The 20,486-nt window shown below is 47.5% G+C and overlaps 1 protein-coding gene across 6 annotated transcripts in view; it reads left to right on the forward strand.

Annotated features, from left to right (window-relative positions):
- MTMR4 (myotubularin related protein 4) overlaps positions 1 to 20,486 on the forward strand; it is a 58,566-nt gene that overhangs the window by 28,221 nt on the left and 9,859 nt on the right. For 4 of the 6 annotated variants that reach the window (XM_052803551.1, XM_052803553.1, XM_052803554.1 and 1 more), the window contains exons 3-8: positions 3,800 to 3,889; positions 6,360 to 6,476; positions 7,168 to 7,250; positions 7,476 to 7,642; positions 9,074 to 9,170; positions 15,702 to 15,815. In XM_052803551.1, coding sequence (XP_052659511.1) covers positions 3,800 to 3,889; positions 6,360 to 6,476; positions 7,168 to 7,250; positions 7,476 to 7,642; positions 9,074 to 9,170; positions 15,702 to 15,815 — 668 coding nt within the window. Of the gene's footprint in view, positions 1 to 952; positions 1,364 to 3,799; positions 3,890 to 4,358; positions 4,453 to 6,359; positions 6,477 to 7,167; positions 7,251 to 7,475; positions 7,643 to 9,073; positions 9,171 to 15,701; positions 15,816 to 20,486 lie in introns of those variants that run through there. The other 2 variants (XM_052803550.1, XM_052803555.1) reach the window with 2 other exon arrangements.

A 20,486-nucleotide genomic window follows, 5' to 3' on the forward strand; every position in this document is an offset into this window, starting at 1 on the left:
GTCTTTGGGACAATCACATTTAAGAGGAGCTTAATGGCTGGAGCCTGTGCTCTGTTTTGAAGGTCCAGGAGCAAAAAAAGCTGGTATGATTTGAGCAAAATAGTTGGCCCTGGGACTTGGAGGATTAATGAAGGGCTGGGTTTTAATTTTGCTTTTTAAGAAAGAGATTGTCACGCTGGCTCGGTGGTGGGAGGTGGAGGGCAGGGTGGCAACTGATGATAGAAATGGAGATGGCATTGCCCAGGAGGCTGCTGTCCTCTGGCTTCTGGAACAGGCTGTGGCCTCGGGAGCTTGCTGTTTGCTCGTGGACTTGACGAGCAACAGGTAGTAAAAGTCAGCTCCTGGGGGGCTGGGGTGGGGAGCTGGGTGTTCAACCCACAGCGTTTCCTGCACCCGAGGCATTTCCCCAACGTCTGCAAGCATTGCTAAACTGGAGTTGGTGAAACTTCCCGTGGGAGCTAACTGTCCGAGCGGTCAGCGAGGGGAGTGGTGGCCCTGGGGAGCCTTGTCCACACCAGGGACCAAGCCCCGGCACACGGGTGCTGATGGGAGCCAGAGATGTCGCGCTACTCCCTGCGCACACGGGAGCTCCTGGGAAGGAGGACTTTTCAGCAGTGAGGAAGCAGCAGGGCTGCCCCTTTGTCCTCCTCTCCCTGCCCAGGCAGAGAGGACCGCGGGCGGATCGCAGGCAGAGGTTTGCAGCAGGAAACGCCCGGCTGAGCGTCCGAAAGCACCAGCGGGGGCGGAGGGAGGGCTGGCTGCCGGGGCGCAAAGCCTCCTCGCCGCTATTGTTCCCGGTGCTCCCGCCCGCGCCATCAGCGCGGCACGGGGCATGTGCCGGCAGGGAGGAGCGCCGAGGGCCGGACTGCATCTCCCGGCAAGCCGCTCCGCCTGGCACCTCGGCGAGGAAGGGGACGCATCGCCGGCATCCGCCCGTCGGTAGGGTGCCGGCTCTGCGTATGGGGACGGGAGGGGGAGAGGAGGGGTGATCCCTCCGTCGGTGTCTCCATTTTCTGTCTCGCCTGTCAGGGAGACACTTAGATGGCAGAGTCGTGCTCGGCGGCCTTCGGAGGTAGGTGGAGTCTGGTCGTCCTCCGCCCTCCCTCCCTCCATTGTCAGCGGCAGCGAGCGGCGGCGGTGGCGGGCACCTGCTCCGGCCGCCGGCGGCAGGGATGCTCCTGCCCTTCGCGGCGGAGCGGGGAGGCTGCGGCGATCCCGGCGCGACGGTTTCGGAGCCGCTGCCGGCAGCAGCAGAGAGCCGGAGGAAGGAGATGCTGCTTGCGCGTGCCCGGCCCAGCTGCCGCCTCGGGAAGTGAACATGAGTCTGCCAGGCCGCGTCTCCTGCTCCATGCTCAACTGCTTTGTAAGTGCTGCTTTCCGCCCCCCCCCGCCGTCCTCCTCTCCTCCATGCAAGTGGGTCTGTAAGCCAGCTTCTCTCTCCAGCCCCCGTGCTGAGCCGGCTGTCCCAGATCAGGCCTGTCCTTGAAGCTGGGCTGCATGTGGATCCTCCTGCTCTGGATCTGCCAGGCCTGGTGTGCCGCCCCCCCTGAAAAGGGGGATCCCCTTTTCCTCCCTCCCACCTGCCGCTGGAGGACGCCGTGGCCCCCTATCACTGCTGTGCTGCTGCCCTGCCCGGGCCCAAGGGCACAGCGGCGCCCGGCACCGCAGCTTCAGTCGGCCAGAAGGCCCTGGTGAGCATTGCCGTGGCATGCAGGCTCCAGCTGGTCCTTGCCCGGAGCTGGAAAATTACTGTGTGAGAGCAGCTGACCCCAGGGGAGCTCTGCACTCCTGCCGTGGTTGCTGCGGCATGCGAGGCAGGGGTGTGCAAGACCCCCTCCTGTGCTGATGCTGCCGGGATGGCGGTGTAGTGGGAGGGGGACCTGAGCTCTGTGTCTTCTATGCCTTCCGGGAAAGGAGTTTTCTTGCTCAGAGGAGATCTGATGCCCCTTTGGGCAGAAAGCCCCCCCAGAAGGACTCATGGCCAAATGGGCTCTGAGGGCTTCAGGAGATGGCTGGCTTGTGAAGAGAGCGGGGTCCTGAGCCCTCCACCCTGCTGATACCCCAGGACAGAGAGATCTGAGTAGATGTTTAGCCTCTCACCTGTCCCGTGCTGCAGGTGAGGAGGAACTCAAGGACACCCAGGCCAGTCAAGAGCTCGGGCTGCCCTGTTCCAGTTCCTGCTGCTCCCTGGGATTTCTTTGCAAGCTGCAAAGTGGTGATGGGAGAGGATCTCTGCTCCCCCGCTGCTGCACTGGCACACAGGCACACACCTTTCCTTTGTGTTCTCTTGGGATAGCGCCTCAGCATCAGAGCAAGCCGCTGGCAGGAGAGGCCCCCAAACCCCCCATGGTCTCCAGTAACCAGTGGCTACTGGAGCAGGTGCTGTGCCCTGTGTCCCTCACAGCCTCATGCAGGGACCTGGTGAGTGGGTGAGGAGGGGCAGTGCCTTTGCCTCCAGCTGGGGTTGATGCCTAGTCTTATGCTAGCTACAAGCAGTGTGTGCACAGGTATCTCTGGACCCGGGGAGGAGGAGGGCTGTGTGGGGTCTGTCTGCCCCAGTCTGAGGTCCAGTGAGCGCTTCAGGCCAGGCTGTACCTGTGGGTGCTGAGGCTTGAGTGGCTGTCAGCAACATAAGAGGATTCAGCATCATATTAAATATAACTGAGCCCAAACAGTGGGGTTCTCGTGTCTTCAGATTTGAAATTTGGGGTTCTGGCTTGGGTGACTTACCCAGAAAGATATTTCATTTTACAGTATTATTTAATACTTACAAAACAGAATATTTCCTAATAAATGGTGAAGCCTAGAGGACCTATAGTTTGAGAGCAAGAGGCATTCTGAAGAAAACATTCCCACACACCAAATACATGCGGAATTAACACCATCCTGGGCTCCTAGCAGTTAGCATCCTCAGCTGAGTGTCTAGATGCTGCTTGTTTCTACAGCAAGCCGGTGGTTTGACAGTGTGGGGTGAGGGTTGGTGAAAACTGGGACGGAGATTTCATGAGTGAACTGAAGATTCACAGGGCCCAAAATGAGACACTCTCTATACTTTTCCGAGGATGGCATGTCCAGGCTCTGTCTGTCCTCTCAGACCACTTCTCTGAGGCCTCCATGGGCTTTCCAGGGTGTCCATCTGAGCAGGTTAGACATGTTCAGCTGCCCTGAGGATGAACACCCTCCTTGGGTGCTGTCACCAGTCAGTAACACGTGTTGTGAATTGGGTGCACTTAGATACAGTTGTTATAGGGTTACGTTTCACACTTGCATATTCTCCTCAAAAAGCATCAGGCTCTTCCCAGATTTCTTTGGGCTAAGAGTGAAAATGAAAACTCCCAAAAGAAAGCAATCCTTATGAACATAAGAGGAGGAAGAGTAGGTCGGAGCTGCACTGTAGATGGAAACTCTATGTTACGGTGTTTCTGCTGCGGTGCCACAGTGAAGGTAATGGGGTAACATTTGACGTGACAAATTACTGTCACATCAGTCCAAGATCCGGTGCGTGGTCGAGGTGTATCTGCTTGGCTTTCCAAATACCACACGGTTGGAAGAGATGGGACTCGGAGACCTGCTTCAGTCTTTCGCTGTGCTGTGGGTATTCTGCAACAGCCAGAGGAACTGCTGGGGTCCTGCAATGCAGAGAGTATGGTCTGGAGGCAGAACAGGCATTTCCATGCACAGGTCCAGGGGATCCCCAAGGCATTGGGGTGCCAAGAGTATCCAGCAGCTTCGATTTTTGGCTTTTCATAACACCTGCTGGCTGGGGCCTGTCTCAATGTGTGTTTTGTTTGCAATGCAGGGTGAGGAAGGCCCTCCCAGTTTGGAGTATATCCAGGCCAAGGACTTGTTCCCCCCGAAAGAGCTTGTAAAGGAGGAAGAGTCATTGCAGGTAAGGAAGTAAGAAAACCAAAACAGCTTTGGGATGCGGCAGGCTCGACTCTGGTAGTGTGAAACCTGAGAGCAGTTCTCCAGCCCAGGATGTGTTCTGGAGGCTGCGGCCTGGCCGGTGCTGTAGGTCACATTCGGACCAGCGGGTCCTTCTGCCTGCATGGAGGCTGCTGATGGCAGTTCTGTACACCCTGGCCCTGCCTTCCCAGCCCTGCCAAGATAGTGCAATTTGTACAGCATCGCATATGCCGCTTGATGCAATACAGAGCCGTCCTGGGTATTCCCTGTCCTCTGCCTGTGCTGACAGTGAGAAATTGTGATGCTGCCTGCGTAGCTCTCTGCAGCAGGTAGATGCTCTCTGCGGCAGGTCGAACATAAGGGCTAGGCTGTGCTCTGTGTAGGCATAGCATGCAATTGCAGTGGCTGATCTGGCCCTAATACATGTTGCTCCTGGCGTTTTCCTGCTGCAGAGCTGTTGGAAAGAGAAACCTCCGTATGGTGCCAGCCTCCTGCTGCAAAAGGCCCTTGAAAGAGACCCGGGTACTGTTGCTGCTGTGCAGCAAGGTTGGTATTCTGAACGGTGGCAGCCAAAGGCTCCAGGTGTTTGTTGCTTCCTTTAACATAGTCCACTGCCACCTTGTCCCAGTGCTTGTCAGCGTCCTGCTATGGCTGGAGCCAGGCTCAGGTTGTATGTTCTCACTGCTGCTGCAGTATTTGAGTTTGCTCTGTGATTGCCATCATTTTGGTAAATAGTGCTGATAAAAGCAAGGACTGAAATGTGGCAACAGGTGGATTGACTTGATGGAGCAAACATGGGCTGAGGAGTTGCACGGGGTCAAGGCTGCAGGTCTGTGGCCTGTGGGAGGTGAAGCTGCTGAGGTGACTCTGAGCTGAGACTACCTGGAGAAGAGCAGAATCTGCTTTAGTCTTCTGTGTGGAGGACCGTAAAGTTCATCCCTCCCAAAGGGTAATTTGCCTTTGGTAAATTGTTATTCTCTTAATGTAAAGTGAAGTCTAAAAGGACACCATCATCTTGATTACAGGCTGTATTCAGGCACCTGTCAGTTTATTCCAGGATTTCCCTCTGTCAGTTCTTGCAGTTTTACCATCCCGTTTCTGATCTGTCTCCCTTCTGTTGCTGTGTGAAAGAGCCACGTAAGCAGAAGAAACACATGCCAATTAAAACCAGCTCTGGCAAGCGTGCATAAATAAACTGCAGAAATAGGGAGTATATTCTTTTAATGTCAAATAATTAACATTTTTTGAGAGTATTCAGACAGATGCCAGTCTAAGGCTATTATTTTTTTACAAGTAACTTAAGAAGGGAGAAGTTGTTAGTACAATTGTCACCTGCACATGAAGTCTAAAATACAGGAAATTCAATTTTTAAGCAGCATATATATACCCAAGCCACAGAAACAACTTAGAAGTAAAGGCAAGGTGGCCTGACTTGTACTAATTACAGTCTAATGAATTGTTTCATCAGATGCCCTGCCTGCCAAGTAAAGGGCTCTGGCTGAAATGACAAATCTTCATGATTTTTTTGCATAATTGGCTACCAACATCACCTGGTGTAGGTGGCATTCAGGGAACAATGAGGAGTCTACTTAGCTAAGGAAAAAGGGGCCTGGTGAATTTTAGGCTGTTTTTTTGTTTTGGTTTTTTTTTTTTTAATACAAGCAAAGAAAAGTCAAACTTGGCCATCTGCCAGGATCCCCTGTTTTAAAAATAGCTATGGCATGTCCGGGCTGATAGGGAAAAACAGAAAGACACTTGATTATCTGGATTTTCTTTTTTTTTTAAATTCTAATACAGGTAACTTTAATGACATTTCCTCAGTCATACACAGACGTTCCCTCAGAGCCTTGTTAGCAGAAATTGAGCAAAACTTTGATTCATTTGTTTACCTGGATTGGTAGCAGTGAGTCTCATAGTGCTGCTAAGAGCCCCCTTCATTTAAATGACACAGCAGGATCACATATGCGATGCTGCCTTGGGGCAGAGGACTCCGATCCTATCAGGCTCTGACTGGAGCTGTGCAGAGCACTCCCCAACTCGAGTCTGAGCTGTGCCCAAGGTGTGTCCTTTATCATGCCACTTGTGCCAGGGCTGCGTTTACCCTCTCTGAAAAGCAGGGACCATAAATCCCTCTGCCCCCATGCAATACCCTTGCTGCCAGATACCCACAGTTGGTGTACATAGCGTTTGTGGTCACACCTCTCCTCCGCAAATAATTATCTGTCAGGAGGTGCTCAGTGGCTCCTTGGAAGAAGATCCATCTTATGGGGCTGGGCAGCAGGTACCAGTGCTGTTTTGTGCTGTTGTCTGCTCTCAATACATGAAGAGCACGTTGCTGTGAATGATTTCCCACAGGAGATGCACTGTGAAGGCAGTAGGAGGGGTAGCTTTTGGCATTTATGGTATACAAAGTACTCTGCATGTGTCTTGAATTAGTGATGTCTCCCTTCCAGGTCCCATTCACTGTGTTGCAGGGCGAGGGCGTGGAGTATCTTGGCCATGCAAACGATGCTGTGATCGCCATCTCCAACTACCGGCTTCATATCAAATTCAAGGATTCTGTGATCAATGTAAGTCTGGATCTGCCTGTTCCTGCTGCCTGAATCATAATCTCTCGCAGTATTTCGGGGAGGGGGGAATGGGGGCATAAGCCATTTCTGTGGTCTGTGGCATGGGAACTGTGCCTCTTGAAGGATGCCAAGCCTGATGCTGTCTCTACTTACTGCTGGTCATGCAGTTGCTGTTTTGCTCCTGCATTGTGGTGTGTGGATGGGGTTTTATTTTGCATAATTAGGTCTTTCCTTTGCTGTTCTCTTTAAATTCAAGCATTGAACTTGGTGGTTTTAAGACTGTTAAGGTCTCTTGCAGGCCAGTTTTAATGAGGCTTTTCCTACCTGGAGACCAGCAACTGAGAGTCAGACAGTGGGAGCCTGAGGCTCTCTCGCTGTCTTGACTTGCCATCTTTTATTGCAGCTTTTGTCTGCCTGTTACCTGTGCTTGTCTGGATGCCATTTAGTCAGTAACTGGCCCCAGGTGGGAGACTACCCAGGGACAGAATAGAAATTGGAACAGTAATTGTTGAAGGAGGCTCTATGCTGAGTCATGAAGCTTCATAAACCTTGCAGTGGGTTTGCAGTTTGAACTAGAAGCTCGTGGTTGTTGATAGAGCCGTGACTGTGTGTGATGGGCCTGCAGGCAAAGCTGCTATGTCTGCTATGTGATGTGGTACGTCTTGTCATGCCCTACATCTGTCCCTCACAGGTGCCTTTGAGGATGATGGAAAGTGTGGAGTGTCGGGATATGTTCCAGCTTCACATCGTCTGCAAGGACTCCAAAGTGATCAGGTATCAGTTTTATTGCTATGTTGTAGATGCCACTGCAGGCCAGTTGCCATGATCTGCTCTGGTGCCTCCCTCTGTGCTGCCGTTGGAATTGAGCTGTTCATGGCCAAGGTTACTAAGACTTGGTACTTTGCTCCTTTTCCTGGTTAAGTGGAGCAGAGCTCCCTGTCCATGTGTCTTGGCTGGATGAACATACCCACTGAGGATGATTTACATTTGGGTTTGCAGGTGCCATTTCTCCACCTTTAAGCAGTGCCAGGAGTGGCTAAAGAGGCTAACTCAAGCCATTGCCCGGCCTGCTAAGCCTGAGGACCTTTTTGCATTTGCCTACCATGCGTGGTGCTTAGGAGTCTGTGTTGATGAGGAGGATCAACATGCACATCTCTGCCGTCCAGGTAAGCTCCTGGCTTGTCCCCTTCCTGCTCTTTTGTCCAGAAGCACTGCAATGCCATTTGAACTGTTGTTCGTAAACTGATGTCTGGCTATATGTCTTAAGCTCTGCTGTAGCCATAGCCTAAGTTCATCTTGCTAAAGAGTATCCTGTACCTGGCCTAGAGGTCCAGCTGATGGCCAGGTGTGGCTGGATAACAAGCACAGTAAAAGGAATAATAGTAATAAGCACAGTAAGGAGCATTGTGAGCCAGCAACACATAAGTAGCTTTTCCCTTTCTCCTTGTGAATGGAGAAAACATCACATACTTTAGTACTCTCATCATAATGACAGAGAGCTCAAGCAGCTTTGTCCCTGGATAGTAAACATCATCAGCTTTGAGGCGGCGTAATTAATATGAGTCCATTTGCATCTCTCCTCCAACACCTCGAAATAACGTGACATTACTGAGATCACGTCTGTGGAGATGTCTGCCTCATCCTTAACACAGGCACAAATAAAATCTTTGAATCCATGAAGAGAAAACCAGAGCTGTGATGGTGCCCTCGTGTGGATTGGGAGTTTCCCGTCTCTGGGAACACAAAGTTCACTTGCGGTTGCTTTGTCTTTAAACAGCTTCATCCTGAGTAAAGGGGGATTAAAATGAGTGACAAACCTGGCTTTAGACTTAAAAATTTGCTGATACTAGAGAAGCAGTAGCCTGAATGAAATGTTCAAACACAGGTTGGGATTGAGGGATGGGGTTGAATAGTATAGCTGAAAGAGATATCAGAAAGAGGCTGATAGAGAAAAGGTATACTACGTGTTCTTACCATGTCCCAAACACCAGCAACTGGGAGATATTTGCTGTCTTTTCCTTTAGAGAAAGTATTATTCTCTAGTATAAATAAACTTACCTGTGGAAATTGTTGCTGCAGGATATGAATGAGGTGAAGAGCTTTGCAGTATTTATTTATTAACAACATTTGACACTCAAGCAACAAAGACATCCAGGATTTGTAAGGCGAGGCTAAAACATAAGAGAGCAAACCCTGAGTCAGCCTCTGAGAGAGCATTCTGGAAGAAGGAACTGCCTGGGGTGGGTGCTCAGTACTCTTCTGCCGTGGGGTTCCTGACATCCACTTTGGAAGCCATCTCTGTCAGAAGGACAAAAGTGGATTAAATTAACCCGCCACAGTCCCACATTGATGTGAGAACGCTGTTTCCATGCCACTCAGTGCCTTGAGACTGAGAGGTGGTCTGTCTTAACGAAATAAGCAGAGGAACCCCTGTGAGGGACAACTCTTTTTGGCTCCTGAAGCAAGATCCCTGCCATCCAGCTGTCCTGTAGTTTTTCTCCAGCCTATGATAGTTGCTATGGAGCTGCCACTAACATGTTTAGATTTCATCAGTTCTGTGTAGCTGTCAGTAAATACCCTGTGCCCCGTTCTTCCAGGAGACCATGTGAGATACCGATTTGAGATGGAGCTGGTGAGGATGGGCTTTGACTTGCAGAACGTCTGGCGCGTTTCTGACATCAACAACAATTACAAGTAAGTGTTTCACCACCAGGCTTTCCCCATTCTCCTCTTTCCTTACCTTCTTCCCTTTGCAATCCCTGTGCAGAGCAGTGGGTGAGTCAGACTCCAGCTAATCCTCCTTCCTGGCCTTGATAAACCCTCAGGCAGATCAGCATATGAGCCAGATCCCCTTTCTTTCTGCCTTTCACATCGTGGAATTGAAGAAGGAATACAGCCCAAATATCAGAGCTAGCAGCAACTGTAAATGCTGACTCAGGTAGTTTATAATGTGGTGGCCATAATTCATCCTTGAAGACATTTGGGAGTCTCAGAGGAACTGTCCATTTTAGGGTTGCCTTTCTGGTCAGTCATTCTCTCTAAAATGCTTGCGCTGTTTGAAATGAAAATCACACAGTTTTCATGAAGTCGGGCAGCTATTCAGAAAGCTTACTATTTCAGCACACACAGTTTTCATGAAGTCAGGCAGCTATTGAGAAACTGGGGGCGAGCCAGTGGAGGGCTGTCAGGATGCTCAGAAGTCTGGGCAATGAGCAAGGCTTGTTCAGTCCGGTGCAGAAGAGGCTAAAGGGTGACCTACTTGCAGCCTACAGCTGCTGGAAGGGCATTTACAAAGGTGATGGAGTGAAACTCTTCTGACAGTGGCAGACAGTTGAACCAGAGGCAACAGCCACAAGGTGCAGGTTGGGAGGTTCAGACTGGACATGGGAGGAAGAAAAATCATTTCCCAGGATTGTGGTGCTGTGCTGGGGCAGATCCTCAGAGAGGTGGGGGTTCTCCATCATGACAGCGTTTCAAGTCTCAGATGATCTAGTGTTGGAGGTGGTCCCCTGTGAGCAGGAGGTTAGAGTGGAGGTCTCTAGAAGGTCTTTTCCACCAGCATGTCGGTGATTCCAGCCTGCCTTCTGCTCCTAGAGAAGAGCAGAGGAGCTCTTGGAGAAGCGCTGCTGCATTCTTTGCAGCAGGTGGCATTAAGCCAACAGGATTTTATTAAGCTTTGATGGACGTATTCATTTCTGCATTCCCTATGATCCTTTTCTTGAAACAACTGGTAACCGTCAGTCTTTTCCCTATGTCTCAGCCAGTAAAGGCATCCCCAACACCTGTATATCAGACAGTTCGAGGTCACTGGTTTCTTGTAGAGACCATGAGAAGCCTCAGGCACGCTGGCCTGGGGAAATCCCAGTGGAGTTTTGCAGTTTACTGCCTGGTCTTTTCTCTCTTTCGCAAGAATTCAGACAGTAATCACTAGATTTGGGGGTTGATTTACAGTTTCTACTTAGCCCTTCTGACCGCATCGTTGCTTTTGGACTGTTAACATGACTGATGGCATTTACACAGTTTCTGCAAGGATGTCAAATAAAAATTGTTTTCCTGAACTGCTCAGTTTTGGAGTGCACAACCTGTAGGTGCCTGCCCTAAGTAGCATCTCTGTATGTCTTTGAGAGCCGTCAGGCTTTCTCTGCTGCTAGATTTTGGGATGTAGTTCCCTCTGACTATTTCAGAAAGTTCAGCTTAGGTAGACCATCCTTAGGTAGACCACTTCCTGGCCAGTGATACACAGCAGTTAGCCAACTTCTCTAAAGGCAGATGTTTTATTTCCAACCAAACCAGGGAAGAAAGAACTTGAAACAAACCTTAGCAAGCTGGATACAGGCCTGGGTTTGGTTTCCTCCATCTGCTGAGTTCCCACCTGGGGATCCTGGCAGGTCACAGCTTCTTGCAGACATCCCGAGATCTCAAAGGTGGTGTAATTTGCTTGTGCAACTCAGAAACCAGTTCTCTCTTGCTGCTTCAGAGAGTGTGTCTTTAAATCCTGCCCTGGCCTTTGATCATTACCACCTGCCTCTATTCACAGGAATCGGGTTACTTTTTAACTGTTTATAGTCCTTTTATCTTTTATTTCCCAGCATTGGCAAAACAGTGTTGTTAGAGACAGGATACTCCAAGGTAATGGCTTTGTTCATTGTCTTTCAAGTCTGTTGCGAGATGTCCTTATCTGGAAACTAGTATCTTCTTCCTGGCGACAGCCATCATAAAATTAGAGCAATACAAGCATATAATAACCACTCCTTCAGTCTTGATAAAAGTATACTATTTCAGCACACAATAATGAAATTATTACATGATCTCTCCCTGGCTCTCACATCTTCAGTGATCTGTATAACCAGAGAAATGGATGCATTCTGGCATTCCCCATCTGGTGCGCCCATGCTGCCCAAGATAGGAGTTGTTTCATATCGGCCTTAATGCTGGTAGATTTGGTGCACACATAGTTCCTTCAAAAAGGAAAAAACCGTTCACCTTTCCTTCAGTGTTGATGCTTGTTTTCAGCTTTGATCTTTTTACAATTGTGGGTTTGTTTATTTTTGACTCTGAGGAAAAAGCTGTCTGGAGTTCTGTGTTACTGGTTTAGGCAGCTGATGTTTCCTGCTTGTTTCTGTGGGTGCTCTTAATTCATATTTCGTCATATTTTGTTACAATTCTCTACAAATTTTAGTACCATACTTTGCTTTTATTGGAAAAGTGATAATTAGTGTTCTTGCTTGTATTTGCCATATAAATGTGTAGACAATAAGTCTATGAGAACTGTTAGTGATAAAGCATGTGTGTTTGCATTCTGCGAAGGGAGGTCTCTCTCACTGGACTGGCTGTTACCTTTGTGTTAAGAAGATGCTTCGTCAGTCCTTGTCCGTAGGTGTGGTTCGTGCCGATTTATATGTTTGTGTTGTTACAGCCACCTTTTTCTCGGATCAAACCTCACAGTTTCAAAAATGTTTCCTTCAGTGTCCTGGGTCAGCATGGTCCCAGGGGTGTTTCAGGCCACCCCTCCATGACCCGCATCACTTCGCTGTTCATCCCTTTCTCACGGGACACGTGAGCATATTGCACAACACGGGGACAAGCATGGTTCCCCCTAAGACTCCCTTTGTTGTGAAAAATGACCATTGAAGTTCTGTACTATTTCTTACCTTTTCAAGAGTTACTGTTTCATAAGAGGAGCTTCCTTCAAGTCTATGGTGAGTGACCTGTAAAACAAACAAACAAAAAATTCAAGAAAACCTTTCTGAAAATCCAAATCCAGTCAGCCACGTGAGCTGTATCTGCTCGTACAGTGATGTTTCCAGCAAACTCTACATAGGTGATGCGCAACATCCCTCCACAGAAACTATGTTGACTCTTCCCAAGTGCACCCTTGTACCAACTGTGACAGTCAGTTGCTTTGTACAGAAGTCAGACTCCAGCAGTTTCCCACATTTGCCCCAGAGACCTTTTTACAAAATTGATACCGTGTTTGCCACCTTTCACTCCTCTGGCACCCAAGCCAACATAAGCAATAGCTTACACATCTCGGTTAATCGTTCACCTGGTATGCATTTGGGTTGCTGTAGAAGTGTTGAGCATTATCTAGTCCTGGTGATTAGCCACCCCTTGTTCCTAGCAGATTGTTCTAAAACTTCCCCTGCAGAAGTTTCTGCATTAATCTCTTCTTGTTCCTTGTCCCTTATAAGACAGGGTTAGGTCTGGCAGCTTCTTTGTGGGCTCCTCTGCTGAACACCAGCGCAAATAGTTTTGATTTTCTGCTGTGATCTTGCTGATATATTAGACCTTCAGTTTCAGTAGCAGGCTGATACCTCCAAGATGTTTGAAAAATGTCTTCAGAGTTTTAATCTTTTAACAGGTCATTTCTCAAAAACTGCATGACGTGTCTCATTTTTGCTGTTTTTTAAATTCAGGTGCACATTTGGCTTCTCATGTCCTTTGGAAATATTTCCCCTCTTTGAAGGATGTTCTTTTGTTTCTAAAATACTTCTTTTGTTCACTGTTTAACTCTGCCAACTCTTCTGATCTTTTTGATGCATTTTATATTACCATTGAGTAGCATGTTTAAATAACCATCATATCATCTGCAAGCTTCCCCCTGCCTTTTCTGAAACTCATTGTTACTGGCATGGGAAGCTTATCCCATCTAAAAATATTGTTGAATTCTACTGTGTGATGAATACTGTACCAAAGTGATTTTTCAGTTATTCTATTTTGGAGCAGTTTAGGACCAAGGGAAGAGTTATGTACTTTTGTATTATTTGGCTGGTAGCAGCAAGAAGCAGCTGATCTCATCTAAAAATGTCGCCTTTGTCTCATGCGTTATCGTGATGCTTATACATTTTATGTGGAAGCAACACAAGTCTCCCATGGTAATTTCTGCCCTTGCAGCCTTTCTGCTTCTCTTCCAGACTCTCGTGGATGTTGTTACAGTTGCTCCAGTGGTTGGTAGCATAGCCTCAAAGCTATCCTGTCTTTCTGTAGGCTTGGGATTTGAATCCATGCACATTCTGCATTGCTTGTGGATGCTGGTAACTCTTAGCCTCACACTTTTACCTTCACGTTTTCCTGGAACATACCACACTTTGTTCACTAGCACAATCTATTTTGGTCTTCCTACAAAGCTTGTACTCTGAAATTTAGGGTACCACTAATAATCTTCCTTGTATCAAGTTTGTAAGATGCCGTTAAGCCAACATACTTATTTATCTTGGCTTTTCAGTTCCTCTACTTTATTTTTTCGAATTCTAGCCTAGAAGCACAGGTCTGTCTGTCTTGACCTCATTGCCTGTTTTTATGTGCCCTGCTTAAATTTGGCTTAACTTCTTGAGGCTGTCCTGTTTCCTACCTGAATTTTACTGAATTCTGTCTTACTGTTTTCCTAACACTACAGAGTTTTAGTGACTTAACTCTTAGAAGATATGCTCCTGAACCTCTCCTGTGCTGACTCTCCCCAATTTTTAGTTTAAGACATCTCCCATAATGTTTCCTCTGAAGTGCCAGGGAACTGATTCTGTTTTCATTTTGATGAAGCCCATTCTTGTATAGACTTAGCTATTGCAAAATTTTCTCCAGATCTTAACAGGTGCTAACCCTCTTCCACATACCTTTATTCTCAGTCACACTTCAATGCTTCTCTAATTTCCTCACCAACTTTACACATGGAATCTGAGGCGTTTCAGAGATGTCCAAACCTAGACATCCTACCACAGACATCCTGGTCTTCAGCTTCTTACCTGACAGCTTTAATTTTGCTTCCTGGATTCCTCTTCCTCACCCTCTTGTTTTCATCCTGTAAAGCAATCTTGCTTTCTGCCTGGGGCTTTCTGAGAAGCTGTCTAGACACTGTGTGAAGTGCCATCTTCTAACGTGGCAGGCAGTTCCTTGCTAGCATCGCAAACTAAATGTTACTAAGTGCTGTATTGTGCCTATTGCCATCAGCTGGGATAGCTTGGACTCAGGGGAACACCAGGCCACCCTCTGGAGCTTACTAGCTGGATAGTTTCACCCCCCTCAGTTTGCTTTCCATCTGCCCCGAAACATTCCTTCTAAATGATGTGGGTTATAGCCTGGAGTTAGAGCTGCTCTTTGATATCCCTTGCCATGTACGGCTTTGTCTGCCTGGGCTGCTGGAGCTCAGCTGGTCCGGCATCCAGGCAGTGCTTTGTCTCTGCAGCCTGTGAACTGCCCTGTATGCAGCGTATGTTGTGAGCGGCAGGGACAGGAAGCTGCAGGGATAGTAGCTGCAGTAACCAGGAAGCCCCTGTGCTCCTGGATTTTTATGTGTGCACTGTTTGGCTGCCTCCCTCTTTCCCTTGGCTCCCCTCTTGCCCTGCTGTTAATGTACTTGCAGTTGGGTTTTTAACATTTTTCTTGGGACTTAAGCATTCACAATCTCGTTGCCTCTTCCCATCCTCCCCACTAACTGAATTTCCATTTCAGCTGAACTACTTTACACTTAGGTTCATTCAGATGTGGGGCTCCTCTGGTACTGCAGCTCTGCTCGTTGAAGAGTTGGGTGCTTCCTGCTATTAGCTGTGCATGCTGTGAGTTTCTTCACCAGGGGACTGGGCTGGGTAGGGGCTTGCCCATCACATTCCTCTCACTGCTGGCACGTGTTCAGATGTGTATTAGGAATCTGATTTCTGGCACCCCACCAAACAAGATATTCTTTTAGATCTCCCTCATGTCATTTTATTATAACATACACCAAATCACCACTGCTATCTTTCTGGGCAGAGTTATGTCTTCCTTGCAGAGAAATGTGTAAAGCTTCTCAGTGGTGATCTGTTTTTCTGCCTTGCAGAAAGTGGCAGATCATTTACCAGAAGCTGTGTGTGTTTCTGCATTTGCAAGTGCTGCAAGAAAACCAAAACCCCACATAAATTAATGACTGTTCCCCTAAACCCTTATGAATTCTTAAATCCAGAGGATGCTCCAAAGGCATCCTTGGGAATTACTGGGGTACTTAGTATGGGCCTGGAGGTGAGGCCTGAGGTGAAAGGAAGTTGTTTTCTCTCAGCTCTTTCCTGACAGGATTTTTTGGGTCACTTTTCCCACGTTGAGACTGTACCGAGACAGATATGAAGAGGAAGAGCCGAAGCCCTGCATGCTGAGTTTGGGGAAATGTGAGCTGCTCCTGCCCTCTCTCTGCACAGCTTCTCTGGTGCAGATTTTTGATTGCCAAGTCCTCATCTTGCCTTCGCGCTTTCTTTTTTCCAGGCTTTGTTCCAGTTATCCCCAGAAGCTGCTGGTCCCTGTCTGGATCACCGATAAGGAGCTAGAGAACGTGGCTTCATTTAGGTCATGGAAAAGGATCCCTGTGGTGGTGTACAGGTAAATGCAAAACCAAAGCAGTGCTCTCCTCCAAACCCACAACAGCTGCCCTCTTCCTCGTAGTCTTGTGCCGGGTGTTGTGAAGCCAGGTTAGCAGAGCATGTGTACAGGGCTGTGGAGCTATGGGGTGACAGCGATAGCGGCATTCTGGTCCTTGTGCTGTGTATTCCTTTTGCCTCCTACCTGAAAATGTGCTGCTCTCAGGACTCTTCCTCCCAGCACATGCATCAGTCTCTCTAGGCACACAGTCTGCGACAGTAGTGCAGGGTGTTCTCCAGAAGGGAGAAACAACGTTCCGGTAACTGCTGCTTCTTGTCTGCTTCCAGTTAGCTCTGAAGATGTGGTTGACTTTCCTCCTATGGGAGATGGAGCAAGAACACTATGTCAAATTAAGGTTCTCTTTCTCTGAGTTTCAAAACGTTTTCACAGATTGGTACTTGCCTAGCTGCTACTTTGAAAAGAAATCTCAGCCAAAATGAGCCTGCTGTGTGGCCCTGTTCTCAACTAGGTGTTCAGGCGTGGACATACCTTTTAATACCCAAGTGCAAATCACTTCTGTTTTGACTGAGTTCTGAGAGTTTGACAGTATTTAGGTAACAGAATGAAATGTTTGCATGTGGCTGAACTCTGATTCAATAACTGGTAAATATTCTATACAGGGGGATGCAGGAGGTTAGGCAGCAAATAAAGCAGGGCTTTTCAGGGTAGGGGGTTGGTTTCTCATTAAATGTGTCTTCTGGAAGACTTGACATGTTTGAAACAAATGGGACGCTGGTTGAATAGGTGCACCCAGCCAGCGTGCATGTTGTAAAATGTATGTTATGGTTTCTAGCCTTAGACTCTGTGTTAGCAATTACTAAATCCAAATATAAAAAGCTTTGAAAATATCAGAGCTGCACAGCAAAGGACAACCCTGGGAAGTACAAAAGCCAGGAAATAAAACCAGTGAATTTACACGTACCTTAACTCTACACCTTCAAGTTACATGGTTTGCTGTTAGATGCTGGCAAAACACAGTGTATTACTTCTTGTAGAAGAACTGAATTCTACAGCAGAGTAATAATGAACTCTGCTTATCCTATGGAGCCTTTCCCTCTCTGTAGCCAAGTCAGCTAAGAAGTTAATTGTATTTGTGATTACTTTTGCTAAAAATGGCTGGGTGCTGGAGACTGTCCCAGTGTGCCTCCCCACCCGAGGGCAAAGCTGTGTCTTTTTGCTACTCTAACAATTATTTTGTTCCTTGCTTTATAATATCACTGTAATGGTACCCAGTAATTTACAAGCTGAGCTGCAACCCTTTGCAGCCTGGGATCAGATTAGAAGATGCTGACAAGTGATGTTACAAGATGGGACAAATGCTTGCCCATATGTATCTCTCGTTTTCATGCACTCTTTAGCCTTTGCCCCTGAGATTGAAGTCTTTTGGCCAGGAGGGTCCATGAGGGCCATGGCTGCTTCTGGAGTGCCTTGTGCTGTATGGAGGGGGAAGAAATGAAAAGCCTCATGCTCAGCTCCTCCTCCTCACTCATAGCTCAGGAGAGAGTGGACAAGTGCTCAGGTGCATGCATCCCAGGGACTCTGTAACTGCAGGACTGTTTGGTAGACTTCAGAGCTTTTGGAGAACAAGGCTGAATTCATTGGGTCACAGTCAGGTCTGTAAAACATGACACCAAAGGTACCACATTATCAGTTTTCTTTAATAAAAGTATAATTTAGCTTTTAAGCAAAGCAGAAATTCAGGTCTCCATCTCTGAGTCCTCAGTGGAGATGCACAGTAGAGATGCAGGAGCCTCCAGGCACAATTCACTTTTAAAACAACACAAAGGATGCAATTAATTATTTAGCTGACTACAGAGGTAGACGGGCATTGTATGTGAGCCGCTCCTCGTTATTACTCTGTCTACACAGCCACCTTCAGAAGACCTTGGGACTAAGTTAGCAAGAGAGCTCCTCGCAGATGCTCAGCATCACCTTTGCCCGTGTTTGTGCTGCAGTGGCTGTCAGGGAAGTGGTGGGCAAACAGTGGATATTGCTCCAGCCCCATGGCTGAGCGCTGGGTCTCAGGCTTTCAGATCATGCCAGAGTGAGTCAGGAGCTTAACCCAGAGGCTCAGGAAATGAAAGCACTTGCATACGTGCATCTCAGTTGAGAACCTTTAGGTGACAGCTCTGTAAACCCTCTCTCAGCTCTTTCTTGTGTTTTCAGCTAAGCTGCTTGACTTTGCATTGTCGATGAGCCCTCTTATGGCCAGAAAATAACAGAGAGGGGACTTGGGAGATATTAGTTGATGCTTTCTGGATGATTGTTATGGGTTAAATGGCACATACTAACAGCAGATGTGCTCTAACCTTGGCCCTGAATGAATCTGGGAGTAAAAGCTCAACTGATAAATTACAAAGGCACCTCATACTCCAGCTTTGGATTCTGAAAGGGTCCCAAGTCATTAAAACTAAAGTGAGGATCCCTAAGAAATAATTTTGTCCACGTAAGCTAAAACACTATGGCACTATCTACCATTCCAGTTTCAAAAAAGGAGCTTTTTTTCTTTGAGAAAAACCTCCAGAAAAATCCCCAGTAAGAAAAGACCAGAAATGCTTCATATACTTGAGCTGGGGAGATTAGCAAGGGAATGTGGAGTCAAGCTATGGCTGCTGCCCTGACCTGGGAAGCTCATTGCAAGCTCAGTTGTGTTTTCATTCATCCACTGGCACCTGCTACACTTTCTGCTTGCTGATGACTTCATGCTCATCGATGCTGGTCATATTTCCTTGTGTTTATTGGCATGTCATAATGTCTCTTGAAACTGGCTACCTCAAGGCCATTCCCTGCGCAGCATTTGTTGCAGTACTGAGAAGTTTGTGCCACCAAGAAGTTTTCTGAGTTTATGGTAACTCTTTGGTAATGTTTGTAGTATTGCATTAAGCAGGCTACTGCCGACTTCAAGTAGTCTACACAGCTAAACTCTTTTTCTACCCTCTGCACCCCAAAACAGTGCCATTGCATCCAAACAGCCTGTTGGGAGCAGTCCCTGGCACAGCATCTGCATTTCCCAAAAACGTGCTCAGGTGCTGTCTGGGAAAGTGCTGGTTGGCACAGGCCAAAAACTGTGGGTGTGCTAGCAAACAAGCTTGGAGGATCACAGGCTGGCGCTTAAGTCCACACCTTGGCTCTGTTTCATTTACTAGTATAAACAAAGCCTTTGCTGCTGTCTGCATTAACCATCCTTGAGTGATCCTGAAGACAGGAATAGATCTCCTGAGAGTGACTGCTCTGTAAGTCACCTTGCAAAACAAAACAGCAGCAGAGGAGGGCACTGAAAGAAAAAGGACCTCATGGTATTTTGACTTAGCTGAACATGTGGAAGTCTTCAGTTTAAAGTCTTTGTCAGTACTGTCTATGAGGTGTCATTAATGATAATACATTTTCTGCGTTTATTGATAAGTTGCCTCAGAAGAATAAGGGGACCTTGTCTTTGGGAAACAAAATCATTCCTGCAAACTGCAGCAGCTGCTGGTGAGATGCTGTGCACCGCTGTTAGAAGGCATTCAAAGCCGACTCATTTTCTTGGTGTGCTGCCTTACAGCAAATAACAGGAACAGGCACTGTCATCCTCTGTGGAACAGCAGAGCCCCTCATAGCGGAGTGGGATGAGAAAAAGAGATACCTTCAAGAGTGCTTCTAAGTAGCTCTCACTGGCAACTACACAGCCTTTGGGTGATGGGTTGATGCTGGTGCTAGTGCACTTTAGGATCTAGAGTGTTATGTCCCCTACTTTGCCACCGATGCAACTTTTTCAGAGGTGTTGATTTACAAACAAAAAAGTAATGCTTGGATGTGGTTTGTCAGGTGCTTTATCTATATCTTTGTTCTTATTCCAGCTCATCTTCAGAGAGGGGCTGCATGAGGGGTGGTGGGATAGGGAGGGGCAAGCACTGTTGTGAAGAACTGAGGTGCAGGGCTGTCCAGTTTATTATCCTGTCTCCCAAGAAGGGCCGGGCACCAGGAATAGCATCTTGGGGAAGTGTAACAAATGGGACAGGTATTCCTGGTGCATCTTTGGAGCAGCCAGTGACTTAGATTTCCTACAACAGATATTCAGGAGAATGTGATTGTGTTTTGTTGTCACTTGGTAGATCTACCTTCCATGACTTTAATGTATTTTGGAACCAGTTTATACTTCCACATTGCACTGTGGCAGTGAGTCTGCTGTCTGTTTTGTTTGTTGTCCAAAAATACTTCTTGTTTTTCTTAAACGTATGGCGTGACCATTCCAGTGCTTGTTTGTGTTTCTATCAGGGAAAAATAAGACTAATCTTCCAAACTCCCTTTTTTATATCTTTCATGACCTTTTATGCCTCTCATCCATTCTTGTCCTTCTCTCATGGTGGGGAGTTGTTTCCTATTTAAGTTGTCCCTATAGCAAAGCTCTTCTATACGTCAGATTGTCCTTGCCACCTTCTCTGGAGGTTTGGGTACTACATTATCCTTTTTGAGATGGATTAGTGAGAAATTTGTGTCATTTTGAAGATGCGTAAGATGTGATGCCATAATATTTTCTGTCTTGTTCTTTTCCAAATAACTGCTAGCACATCCTTAACCTTTTTGCTTCTCTTGAGCATTGAGCTGAGGCTTTTTGATAGCCCCACAGTGACTTCAAAGTCTTTGAGATTT

The sequence above is a fragment of the Harpia harpyja genome, chromosome 12 (assembly GCF_026419915.1).
Source record: "Harpia harpyja isolate bHarHar1 chromosome 12, bHarHar1 primary haplotype, whole genome shotgun sequence".
NCBI classification, from domain to species: Eukaryota; Metazoa; Chordata; class Aves; order Accipitriformes; family Accipitridae; genus Harpia; species Harpia harpyja.